Source organism: Oncorhynchus nerka, linkage group LG27 (genome assembly GCF_034236695.1).
Source record: "Oncorhynchus nerka isolate Pitt River linkage group LG27, Oner_Uvic_2.0, whole genome shotgun sequence".
Taxonomy (NCBI): Eukaryota; Metazoa; Chordata; class Actinopteri; order Salmoniformes; family Salmonidae; genus Oncorhynchus; species Oncorhynchus nerka.
In genome coordinates this window covers 70,568,256-70,581,558 of record NC_088422.1, presented here as the reverse complement: position 1 = coordinate 70,581,558, position 13,303 = coordinate 70,568,256, and the positions used below count along the sequence as shown (strand labels likewise).

At 44.5% G+C, this 13,303-nt stretch overlaps 1 protein-coding gene across 1 annotated transcript in view; it reads left to right on the top strand.

Annotated features, from left to right (window-relative positions):
- LOC115112255 (PH domain leucine-rich repeat-containing protein phosphatase 2-like) overlaps positions 1–13,303 on the top strand; it is a 53,157-nt gene that overhangs the window by 7,400 nt on the left and 32,454 nt on the right. Inside the window, exon 3 of the mRNA XM_029639186.2 lies at positions 3,283–3,416. Coding sequence (XP_029495046.1) covers positions 3,283–3,416 — 134 coding nt within the window. The remainder of the gene's footprint in view (positions 1–3,282; positions 3,417–13,303) is intronic.

The following is a 13,303-nucleotide window of genomic DNA, read 5'->3' as shown; positions in this document are numbered from 1 at the left end:
CCATTTTGTCTCCTCCCACACCCTGAAGACTGTTGGATAACTGTGCTGCCTGGGGGAAGTGTCAACACTGAGTCATTTCATGTACCTTTTGATTTTATTATTAGTGTTTGTTGTATCCTTGTTATTACAATTTCAAGGCCCATAGTAAGAGATTTTCCAGTACTTTGTAAACTTTTTTGCCAGTAGTTCTCAGAAGCCAAAAATGGTCCCAGAAAATGTGTAGATGTGTGCTTCACGTTATTTCTCGCTCTCTCTTCTCTCTCTGCTGTGTGTGCATCTTGCTAGCTGTCACTCAAATGCAGAGGAACTAAAGCTCATTGGCTGAAACTCAAAGTGCTAGGGGGCTGGCCATACGTGGGGGAAATGGCGCTGCACAGCTTCCAGTAAAATTTTGTAGCTAATTGAGGTAAAACAGTAATTCTGCTCATAGATTATACATGTGTGAACTACACTTTGACACATCTAGCGCAAAGCGCTAGGTTTAAAATAGATATATACTTCACCAAAATTCTGGATAATGTCTAACAGATCACCCACGGATACACAACACATTAAGGGAAAGTATCTAGCCACCCAAATGAAGGCAAGGAGCTTTTTGGTGTCTTTTGACAGAGATTAAGCGACTGTAGATTTTAGAGCCTCCTGTACTCGTGGCCACGAGGCAAGTGGATTTGTGAATAAATGTACATGCTCTCAGAGCTTGTGTGAATGGTCTACAGGCAGTCCTGTACAGACAGTCATCCCTCCGAGCCTACCAGGGTTCTGTCTAAATCCTGTGTGAGGTGCTGAGGCCACGACTGTGTGTGACCAGCAGACATGATCCTGATTGTTAGACCCCGCTGGCAGAGGGAGTGTGGGCAGGGAAATGCCACAGCAGCCACCAGACGCTGTGTCACCTCACCATCGCCCTGGTGTGACAAGGGCTGTGGCTGGAAACTAGTCACTTCTGCCTTAGCTTCATGGTAATCCTAAACTACAGAACATAGAGGACCTGCGCTGGGGGTTAGCTATCACAGGCGTACCGACTAGGGTGGGTCTCTCTCTCAGAATGTATGGAGAGAGCCAATGATGACTGACTTTTAAAGTGGTAATGTGGGCTACTGTTTAAGATTAAACTGTAATGGACCAGTTAGGTTTGCTACTGGAGCAGTAGGGAGAAATGAAAACCAGACAACTGAATCATTTAGGAAAAGAATGCTGACTTGTAAATAAAAATACAAAAAAATGTATCACTTTGAGTAAATATTGATGTACAATGAGCTCAAATATGAATGAAGAACATCAATGGTACAATAGATATCGGCCATATATCCTGCCTATAGTTTACTAGGGTGCACCCAACTCTGTCTTAATCTGAGGGTCTCTCCGATTTCAAAGTTCAATAGCAATACAATAAACATGAATCCACTCAATTCACAAATACTGACTTATAAACCACTATGACATGGAATCGAATGTGAGTGACTGTGCCTAAACACTGAAAGGTGTTTAAGTGTAGCATGTGCTTATAACAATCCCAATGCAATGAATGATGCCTTGTAAGAAAAATCCTACCACACCGTAGTATGGCAGTGTAAATTCAGTGTTTTCCAAGGAAAATAAATCTTTGCATGCAAATCGTATTGATGTCCTGGGGTCAGGCATCCTTGGTGGAACTGAATCAATACTCAAAAAACCTGACTTTTTACAAACAGGATCCCACAAGATGTATACCATGAGTACCTTTCATATAACCATTAATATAGCGCTTAGCTTTAGTCTCTTACAGGAATAAGAAAATAAAACTTAGTCAAAATGCTTTACCCTAACTATAGCACTAGGCTCACATGGACTGAACAATAACTAGCCTGGGCAAATGAAAAGTACTAGTGCTTACACCTACACGTCATTTCTTATAAAGTCATCTAAAACATAAGTGTACCAAAATGGATTTATGCTATTTAGTCACATTTTTATAAAAGTATGAAAATTAAAATAATTTGCCAAGCATGATCACTTAACGTTTGCTATTTCAATTGATCGATATCTGAGCTAGTCTAAATGTTAACGGCTTGTGCGTATGCTTGGTTCAGTTAGTTCAGTTTTATACCACTTCTCAACCATTTAAAACTTAGTTTTTCTTCCATCCAATGGCGGTAGCTCTTCACGTTCCGTTCTAGCTCTTTTAGTTGTTTTTCTTGTTGGTGCCAACTGGTGTTTTTACGTGAGGTTAGGAAAGGGACTAAGAGTATTTAGTTGTCATTGGCTCAAAATAAACAGCTGTCAATTTAAACCTATCAATAGTATAATATGATTGGTTACTGGAATCTCACTAGCAACGATAAGAATTCAACATTATTTGACCTGCGTTACAAATGCGTTAGAATAAGCAACACAATCACACACTGTATGCCACAAAGAGTGGCATATTGATTTACAGCATATTATGAATTATATTGGACAAAGCTGGGGCTTCCATAGACAGTGGGTCATTGTGAAAAATAGCCTCACACATTTTATTGAGTGGTTCACAGTGATTCTGGCTGTAATGTCTTCACGGTGGTTCTGCCGCAGATATCCTTGGTGTGTTCAGGTGCAGATCAGAGTTGTTGTAGGCGTGCCATTGCCAGTGACAGGCTGGGGGTCACAGATTGCGGGCACAGCAGACCTCATGTTTGATAGCAGCATGAGAGGCCCTTAACAGGATGAGCCATGGAATGAGCTGATGATTTCATTAGGGCAATAAGGCAGAGGACTCACACAGGGCATAAAAAGAAAGGGTTTCCATCACCATACCATTCAGATGCATAATTTAGATGGGCTATTGTTATTAGAGTGCATTTTAGTCATTAGCAGGTGCTTCATATGATTAATGATGTTCTTCCTCCATATCTGACTATGAACTTTGGACCTGATACCTGTGAGGATATAGTTTCTCTCTCTGCTTGAGTGACATCCGGCACGGAGTCGGACTCTGTAAATGTTTTGATAGAGGAGCCTCATCAATTCCCCAAGTCTGAAAGTGAAACAGTGTCCAGCTCTGCTGATTGGCATGACAGCTGTCCTCTGGACCTTACCTGTCATAACACAGGGAATGATGGCTTGGTGTGTGTGTGTGTGCTTGCGCGCATGCAAATGTGTGCCAGAAATGGTTGATGAACGATGCCCCTTTGGTTGGATTCCAAGCTTGGAGGCAAAGATGTTCAAATGTATTTATACGTGTCGAGGAGAATCTGGGGGCCTGTTAAGGGTATTGATTGTGATTGGCATATATCCTGACGGTTTCTATTTCTGTCACTGTAGGAGGCTGGACCCCTCTGAGTGCCCTCTCCAGATGGTGTATGACTACCTGGCTGCTATAGGCTACCAGGACCCTCTGCGGGTTCAGAGAGAGGCGGCCAACTCGGACCTCAGCTGCATGATCCGCTTCTACAGTGGTGAGTAGTGACCCAGGGGCCTGTCAAGGCTCTCTTTCACTGGGCTCTGACTGGGCTCAGCCTGTTCTGCTGGAACCAGGCCTGGAGCCCTGTCAATGGACCTGGCTCTGTTGGTTATGGAGCAGTCTAAACTGTCAGCTTCTGGGAGGGGGCTTGTTTTTCTGGTCCATAGTGTGTGTGTCAGTGTTTTTGTGACGAAGTGTCTTTCCACTACTCTCCCGGCTGCAGGGCTGTTAGCGCTACCCTGACTTAATGAAGTAGGCTTCACTCACCTGGATTGGGGTTTATTTTTGCGTAACCTTTTATGCATATAACAGTCTTTGTAACTTGGGGGAAAAATTGTACTCTTTCTAGTATTTTTGTGCTCTCTAAATTGTACTATTTCTAGTGTGTCTGGGTCTGTATACTGTCTGTCTGTTTGTAGGAGCCAAGCAGCCTGGGCTTGTTGTACTTTAGCTTTCATAATGGCAGCAAGACACAACTCTGATCGCGCTGGCGGATCGGTCTGTCAGAGATTGTGGAGCAGCATTTTGTACTTCATGTTTTCCACTTAAAATATTATGCTTTCTCTGTCTGCGCCTCTCTACACTTCCACCTGAGTGAAGACTCTGTCCTAGCTTCAGTACCCAGCTAGTTTCAATCTGTCTAGTACTTTAAGAGGAATCAGGCTGGTTTATCAGGGCCCGAGTGGTAAACTACGAAGCAAGCTAGATCTACTCAGGGTTTTCTAAAGGTAGCCAGCTTCAGTTAGCTTTCCATTCCAGCTCAGGCCTCATCCGTACTTCAACAATGAATACTGCTCGTCTGCCTGCCGATAACTCTAGCACGTGGCTTGTCTCAAACTCTTCATTTAATTTTTTTTTTTTTTAACCTTTTATTTAACTAGGCAAGTCAGTTAAGAACAAATTCTTTTTTTCAATGATGGCCTAGGAACAGTGGGTTAACTGCCTTGTTCAGGGGCAGAACGACAGATTTTTACCTTGTCAGCTCGGGGATTCGATCTAGCAACCTTTCGGTTACTAGTCCAATGCTCTAACCACTAGGCTACCTGTCGTCCAAGACAATGCTGAAACATCAATCCGTGGGCAAGTCAGTGCCACAATTACTTTTGTATTTATAGATTTTTTTGTACTTACCCATTTTCTCCCAAATTTCGTGATATCCAATTGGTAGTTAGTCTTGTTCCGTCGCTGAAACTACCGTACGGACTCGGGAGAGGTGAAGGTCAAGAGCCATGCGTCCTCCGAAACACAACCCTGTCCAGTCACACTGCTTCTTGACACACTGCTCGCTTAGCCCGGAAGCCAGCCGCGCCAATGTGTCGGAGGAAACACCGTACAGCTGGTGGCGACCCAAGTCAGTGTGCATGCGCCCCGGCCCGCCACAAGGACTCACTAGAGTGCGATTGGTCAAGGACATCCAGCCAGTCAAACCCTCCCCAAGCCAGACGACGCTGGGCAATTGTGCACTACCTCATGGGTCTCTACTCGGGGCTGTAGTGACGCCTCTAGCTCTGCGATGCAGTGCCTAAGACCACTACGCCACCCAGTGAAAGTATAGTTAACTTGAAAATTCAGCAGGCTATCATATGAAATAGACTTTTAGAAGTGCTGTCTTTATTTTATTACGGTTATCAATGCACAAGCACCTTTTCCCTCCAATTATAAAATAGTGGCATTGGGTCATACAAAAGCTTTACTGTGTGTGAAGTTTCATATGCATTTGTCATTACGAAATGTGTAATGTGATCAGTATTTTAACATGACTATTTTGATTAATAAAATATTGAATCAGTTTGTCTTCAAATGAACTGGAATGATGACTCTTCCTGCGAGAGTGCAGGAATCTGCTTTCATTGGTCCTCAACTTATGGCTCAGACACTCAGGATCAATGTAGTTAGCCCGGAGATAGCCTGCCTGGTGAAGGTTAGATCTGAAGGATTTGTTGCCATAGAAATTCACCTGAGTAAAAGGTGAGCCATGTTTGTGGTACCAGTTATCCCAAGTTACTCGAGTTGACCAAAGATACCTTGCTAAGTCCTCAAACTGGGCTTGTAGTATAGGGCTGAGGTGACCTCCGTTTAATGTTTCCATTGTTTGAACCGGGTTCTATTGTGGTTTGGGTTGCTACTACAACAGTTCAATCCCACATCCTCAAGATGAGGGCCCATAAGTGGCTGCCTTCTCCCCTGGGAAGGGGTTTTAAGTGACAGCTGCTAGTTCAGGCCTGTGAGGGATTTGTGTCAGACGCGACCCTGGGCGTGGGTAACCTTCATTACTCTGAGGCCAGGACGCAGCCCAAACAGCCATACATCAGGGCTGCGTGGTCCCAGACTGACCATCCTTCTTCCCTGGGCCTGGTGCAGGTTAGCGTTGTTTGCAATTAATATTTTTCTTTAGGCAACTCTGCAGTGGTCACTAGCTGGCACAGCCAAAAAGTCATAAAATCTGATTTTAAATTAAATAAATGAAATTTTGGGGCAGCAGGTAGCCTAGTGGTTAGTATTGGGCCAGTAACCGAAAGGTTGCTAGATTGAATCTCTAAGCTGACAAGGTAAAAATCTGTCGTTCTGCCCCTTAACAAGGCAGTTAACCCACTGTTCCAAGGCAATCATTGTAAATAAGAATTTGTTCTTAACTGACTTGCCTAGTTAATGTTTTATTAACCTTTATTTATTTCATGAATTTTTCAATATAGCCAATTTTGACTTTGCAGCTGGCCAAACTAAGGGGAAATTGCTCAGTTTAGCCCCCAGGACAAGACTCATGACAATAAACGTCAACCTGCGGGCCTGGCTGGCAGCGTCACTTCTCAGCCCCAACAGTAACTAACTATCCCTGAGTCACTGTGATGTTTGGCACCAGATACAGGATGGATGTGGCTGGTTCATTTTAACACACTGGAGATGTATTTACAATGGTGTGATGTGTCCATATCATTGAGTCAGTCTCTCTCTCTCACACTCCTCCCTCTTTGTGATCCTGTGTGGTAGTGGCAGGTCTAATGATCCTCTTATCAGTCCTGATAGGCTTTGCTGTAAGGGGAAGAGGAGCGAGGACCTGATGTTTTGTGATGTCTCTCCTATTAATAACCAGGCTGAGACTGGCTGGGCCTAGCACTGTGTTGCTGAGTCAGTGTCACTGGCTGGGGCTGTGGCCGCGCCCATGCTATGGTGAGAGACAGTGAGAATGAAAGAGCGAGAGAACGAAAACTAGAGGGAACTAGAGCGAGAGGGGAAGAAAGCGTGACCACAATCTCTGGCTGGCAAAGCCTTCTCACACCCTGTCACACGCACACGCAGTGAAAGAGCCCCTCCCTCCCCATCCACTGACTGCACGTGCTCAGGCATTCACCACACAGCCTCGCGATACCTCCCAGAGAAATCCTTCTGAACATACTCAGGCTGTTTCAGTGTATGTACTGTCACTATGTACTAAAATAGACTAAAACTACAGTTAGTGGATGTGTATTTTGTATTGAGAATAAAGCATGCCCCTCTTGTCTGTCTGGTTGGTTCTCAGTGCTGTCACTCTGTCTGGCTGTCGGCTCTTCAGCGTGTTGCAGGCCTCATTCTCAGTCACAGTGTGTAGGCTACAGTGGGAACAGAACAGTGCTGGTCTCTCCCCTGCTCGGCCCAGTCCTGTGAGAGCTGGCTGTGCTGTGCTGTGGTGTTTTTGAGCAGAGCAGACCTGTGGGCCCGGAGGTTGGCCAAGCCCTGGGAGAGATCTCCCTCACCTTTTATTAGCTGCTTGTGGGAAAACACAGGGAACACTGGCACCCTATCTAGGCTAGCAGGGTGGCTGGATTGGATCAGATGAGGACTCTCGTACAGAACTATGGTAAAATGTCTCCACTCTCAACCCATACAGTCATGGGGTAACAAGTCCTTCCACCCACACATTTAAGGGGTTGTTAAAGAGCTCTCCACCCACACAGTGGTGATGAAATAGATGGGCTGTGTTAGTTGGAGAACTCCATAACAGCCCTGTGCTGTACATAGCTCTTTCTCAGGTGCCTGGCAGCTGTTGTCAGGGGTAACCTAACCTCCTGATTGAGCTGATGAGGGGATCTCTGCCGCAGCTGTAAACAGTACAGCCATCATAGGAAGGGTTTGTCAGTACGTTCACACTTAATGATATCTTTGTAAACCCTTTCTAAGACGTAAAGGCTTCACAAATCAGTCGTTATAAGCATATGCCATTCTATATAGAGGGTGGAATAAGGGTGATCAGTTGACACATGACAAAAGCACTTCTTATCACCCTTAAATGGTTCACCTTTATACGTAATAAAGTGTGTTGCTGTTAAGGTGTGACCATGAATCCTGCATTCACTGTGCTGTATGTTGGTGCACATGCCTGTGCAAGGGCTGCGCTGTGCACACCTTTCTAAAATGTGTTGGTATTCACACTGTAGAGGTGTTGAAGGGTTTTTCTAAGCGCAGGTTTATGACTTCCTTCTCACTTTCCATGTCAGAGAGGTGTTGATAAGGGAACATTGTGTGAGTTATTAAAATACACACAGCTCTATTTGTACAGGAATCTAATCTCCGAACCCCCCCGAACCACAGCCCTGTTGCCCACTCACAAAAGCCTGCTGTGGCGCTCCAATGAGATGAAAACAAACATGGAGGGGGGAGTAAACATGAATAAATGCTGACTTAATAAAGCCCTCTATGAAAACAACGCTCCAGAGACCTGGGGGGGACGTACAGCTGCAGCTCTGAGGGGGCATGTGAGTCCTGGCGCTGGTCCACTGGGTCTGGCTTCACCTCGTCCGGATCTGGTTCTGCTCTGGAGTTCATATCCAGCCTGGGAGCCTTAGTGTCTCAGCAGAGGGGAGTTAATCATATGAGGGCTGACCAAGTTTAGTCAACTAATGAGTTATTGATCTGCCAGGATCTTATCAGAAAATACCAATGAAAACTAAGTAAACAGCGTGGAGGCCCTAAGCTGCGCTGACAGGGGCCAGAGCAAACCGTAGGGGGTCCAGCAGCCAGGCCATAGAGCCCACTGGGCTGCTGCTCACACAGGGGTCTGCTGGGCCCCTATTACAGACTGACCCATCTGTAATTGTCAGTGCCTGGAGGGACAGGTCAGCAGAGAGCAGACGGAGCGGGATTACAGTACACTACTTCCTGGTGTCACTAACTGATGAACTGAATAACAGGGAGGGAGAGGAGGAGGGGGTAAGAGTGGGATGGCACGACTAGGGGGAGAGGAATAGTGCTCTTACTCATGAGACATGACCCCCCCCCCACCCCCCCCCCCCGAGCAGCATCTTTGCATCTCTCTACCTTCTCTTCTCAATACTATATGCAGATTCTAAATGTGAGTCACCAATCAACTGCTAGAGATTTTCCAGGGACAGACACTGGCTCTTCAGCCTTGAGTCACGCAAATCTGTGGCTTAAAGAGCTGGGTGTCTCGGAAATTTAGATTGGTCTATTTCAATGCAATCTTTATTGGGAAATTACCCCTCCATCCTATTGCTGAACCGTAGAGGGATGGGGAAGATGTGCATATCGGGAAATGCTCGCTGGACTTTCTATCTTCCCATTGTTCAGTATCCAGTAAGCACTGCCCCTGTCCCATAGTTCTGTCCTGTCTGACTTGTCTGCATTATTCTGCTGAAGCAGTTTTCATTTTATTTGATTTCCCTAGTATGGAAGCAAGCTTAAGGACTTTATGAATTGCATTTCTCCCAGTAAGAATAGGTCACAGAGGGGGCCTGCACGGCTCTGATTTGATGTTATTGCCAAAAATGGCCTGCTGTTCTGATCCTGGGCTGCAGTAAGCTTGTGTTTCTGCCTCCACTGGCCCCCCCACTGCAAGCTAACCTAATCTATGCAATATTCTTCTAGTTCTCCCTGTTGGAGACAGAACATCAAGGCAGTTGTTCAGTCTGGATGGACGGACGGGGCTGTCTGGAGTCATGACAGCTGAAACCTGGTCTGGCTTGGGGGATTCTCAGTAGAGGTCGACCGATTTATGATTTTTCAACGCCGATACCGATTTATTGGAGGACCCAAAAAGCCGATACCGATTTTAAATCTGACTATTTTTATTTGTAATAATGACAATTACAACAATACTGAATGAAAACGTATTTTAACTTAATATAATACATCAATAAAATCAATTTAGCCTCAAATAAATTATGAAACATGTTCAATTTGGTTTAAATAATGCAAAAACAAAGTAAAAGTGCAATATGTGCCATGTAAGAAAGCTAATGTTTAAGTTCCTTGCTCAGAACATGAGAACATATGAAAGCTGGTTCCTTCCTTCCATATTCCCAGGTAAGAATTTTTTAGGTTGTAGTTATTATAGGAATTATAGGACTATTTCCCTCTATACCATTTGTATTTAATTAACCTTTGATTATTGGATGTTCTTATAGGCACTTTAGTATTGCCTGTGTAACAGTATAGCTTCCGTCCCTCTCCTCGCTCCTCCTTTGGCTCAAACCAGCAACACAACGACAACAGCCACCATCAAAGCAGCGTTACCCATGCAGAGCAAGGGGAACAACTACTAGAAGGCTCAGAGCGAGTGACGTTTGAACTGCTACTTGCGTGCGCTAACTAGCTAGCCATTTCACTTTGGTTACACCAGCCTCATCTCGGGAGTTGATAGGCTTGAAGTCATAAAGAGCGCAATGCTTGAAGCACAATGAAGAGCTGCTGGCAAAATGCACTAAGGTGCTGTTTGAATGAATGCTTACGAGCCTGCTGCTGCCTACCACCGCTCAGTCAGATACTTGTATGCTTGTATGCTCAGTCAGATTATATGCAACGCAGGACACGCTAGATAAACTAGTAATATCATCAAACGTGTAGTTAACTAGTGATTATAATTGATTGATTGTTTTTTACAAGATAAGTTTAATGCTAGCTAGCAACTTACCTTGACTTACTGCATTCGCGTAACTCCTTGTGGAGTGCAACGAGAGGCAGGTGGTTGTAGCGTTGGACTATTTAACTGTAAGGCTGCAAGATTGGATCCCCCGAGCTGACAAGGTGAAAATCTGTCATTCTGCCCCTGAACGAGGCAGTTAACCCACCGTTCCTAGGCCGTCTTTGAAAATAAGAATGTGTTCTTAACTGACATGCCTAGTTAAAGGTAAAATAAGGGTGTAAAAAATAAACGGCCAAATCGGTGTCCAGAAATACCGATTTTCCGATTGTTATGAAAACTTGAAATCGGACCTAATTAATCGACCATTCCGATTAATCGGTCGACCTCTAATTCTCAGGTGCTGATACTCCATAGGGAAAGTTGATGTACAAGTGTTGGGTCTACAGAATGCATTTGGCCCATTGCCACTCTCTTTGACTCTCGCTCTCTCTCTTATTCTGTGTCTCTGTACGGTAGTTTCAATGCCACAGGGGACACAGTTTGACCTACCTCAATCCCCTGCCCATCTGGTGACTGTTGAAGAAAGACTTGACCACTGTCGCCAAGACTGCCGTCAACAGGAGACAGGGACATTAGAGCTGAGGGGCAGCGGTGTGAGGGGGGTTCACCCAGGACATGCACTGTGATTATGTCACTGTCCCTGTGGCTTGGCAGTGACTGAGCAGCGGAAGTGAGACTAGGTTTAGTGATTAGGCATGTCCTCCCTCTACCCCTGCTGCCGAGGACTCCCACCCTGCTGCTATTGGAACTGTTGCTTGAGTCCAGCCTGAGAGGTAGAACAGAGAAAGAGAGAGCGTGAACAGAGTAAAACAACATCTGCCGCTCTGCCAGACCTGTACACATTTTATGACCAATGAGATTGGTCCATATCATAAATTACTGGTGTGGGAGTGGCTGACTAATGCTCAGGGGTGAAGGGGTAATTATACACTCCCCGACATAACGGTATTTATTTGGACAATGAAGCTCAAACTTTTAATTTGGCTCTAATACTGAAGCTAAAACTTAATTTGGTTCATACCACTCAAATGCTAACCTCCCCTGTAAATGGTAATGATGAGCGGTTAGCATGTCTTGGGGGTATGATTTTTGTGCCTAACTTTCTCACTCATCATTTATTCCCGATTCATTCATGATTGTCCGTAATCATGGTAGCTTCCACATTAATGTAGAAGTGTTTAGAAACATATGTTGTTATTTACAATAAGAGACTCAAATGACACACTGCATTATTTACCATTCATCTCTATTGGGAGCAACATCATCTGTAACCGATTGAAAACAAACTGAAAATGCATCCAACAAGATTGTATCGTATCTAGCGTGATGCTATCATTGTGTGCTAGGAATAAACCAAATACTAAGCTTTTGACTGACTACTTTAATTCACAAGTACATTTTTCCAAATACTTATAACACCTTCAAATGAGGGGACTAGACACATAGATTGCTTTCATTTCTAAACAGTAAAACAGATCTGTATGAAAATTCCCTCGAATAAAAGGTAACATTCTGTACTGTTACCTGAAATGAAAAAAGTCATTTCAAATCCAAAATGCTAGAGTATAGAGCCAAACTTAAAGTTATAGCTTCACTATTCAAATAAATATGCCTGGAGCAGACTTGTGTTCCAAGGTACTCAACGTTTCCCTGGCAACTCTGACATGGTGGGAAAGCATGCGTGTTTGTTTTGGGTGCAGCAGTTTGCCGTGAATGGCTGAGACTTGTTTTCATTGTGATTGAATGAGAGAGTGATTGGCAGAAAGTCTTATTGTTGTGTTGGAAGTTGAAGTGTCAGAGTGTTCTCGCTATCCCGGGCACACTGCAAACATTAGTGGGGTTGTCTTTCATTAAAAATGAACGAAGAATCTTCGAGTATGTTTTTGTGACCGTTTCAGGTCTGTTGGCTGGGTGTTTGAGCTGTGCTGACTGCTGTAAATTGTTGCACATTAGAGCCTAATGCAACAGTGGGAGAAAGTTGTGTGGTAATTGTGTACCATTGGGGATGAGGCCACATCTGAGATACTGCGAATGTCATTAGCCTATATTATCAATTATAAACTGGGTAGTTTGAGCCCTGAATTCTGATTGGCTGACAGCTGTGGTATATCAGACCGCATACCATGGCTATGGCCAAACATTTATTTTTACTGCTCTAATTAAGTTGGTAACCAGTTTATAATCGCTATAAAGCACCTCTGGGGCAGTGCGCGCTAATCCTCCGACACATTGGTGCGGCTGGCTTCCGGGTCGGATGCGCGCTGTGTAAAGAAGCAGTGCAGCTTGGTTGGGTTGTGTTTCGGAGGATGCATGGCTTTCGACCTTCGTCTCTCCCGAGCCCGTACGGGAGTTGTAGCGATGAGACAAGATAGTAATTACTAACAATTGGATACCACAAAATTGGGGAGAAAAAGGGGGTAAAAAATAAGAAACAGCCCTTAGCTGTGGTATATTGGCCATATACCACCCCCTCAGGTCTTATTGCGGAAGTATGATTTTGTATTCCCCGTCATTCTGATAGCATGAGATCCATAAAGTACGTACTTGCCATCACCCTGTAGCAATGCAACAGTATAGGCTGTGGGTATTTACACACAACCATGTTAATGGGGGTGGCATTTTTCCATGGCCAGAGCAGGGAGAGCAGAGCACAGCTCAGTGTCTCTATGTGTTCAATTTTTTCAGCTTGATGCTGCTCTGTGCAGAGGCCTGCTCCTCAGATTTGGAGTTGAGTCCAGGGGGATGTCCAATTTAGAAACGCTTGTTGACATCTTGCATAATAGTCAGAAGATCTCGAAGTAGATTTGATTTGAAGGGCTTTTTAGGGCTACGCTTTGTTTAAAATAGCACTGTATTGTCCTTGAGCTACATTCTGCTGCCGTCTCTCAAAATGCAATCAAACCCCCAAATATTGAGTGACTTTCACATTCCTCTTATTGCTGTAGAAAACGTTAACTCTAGTTAGA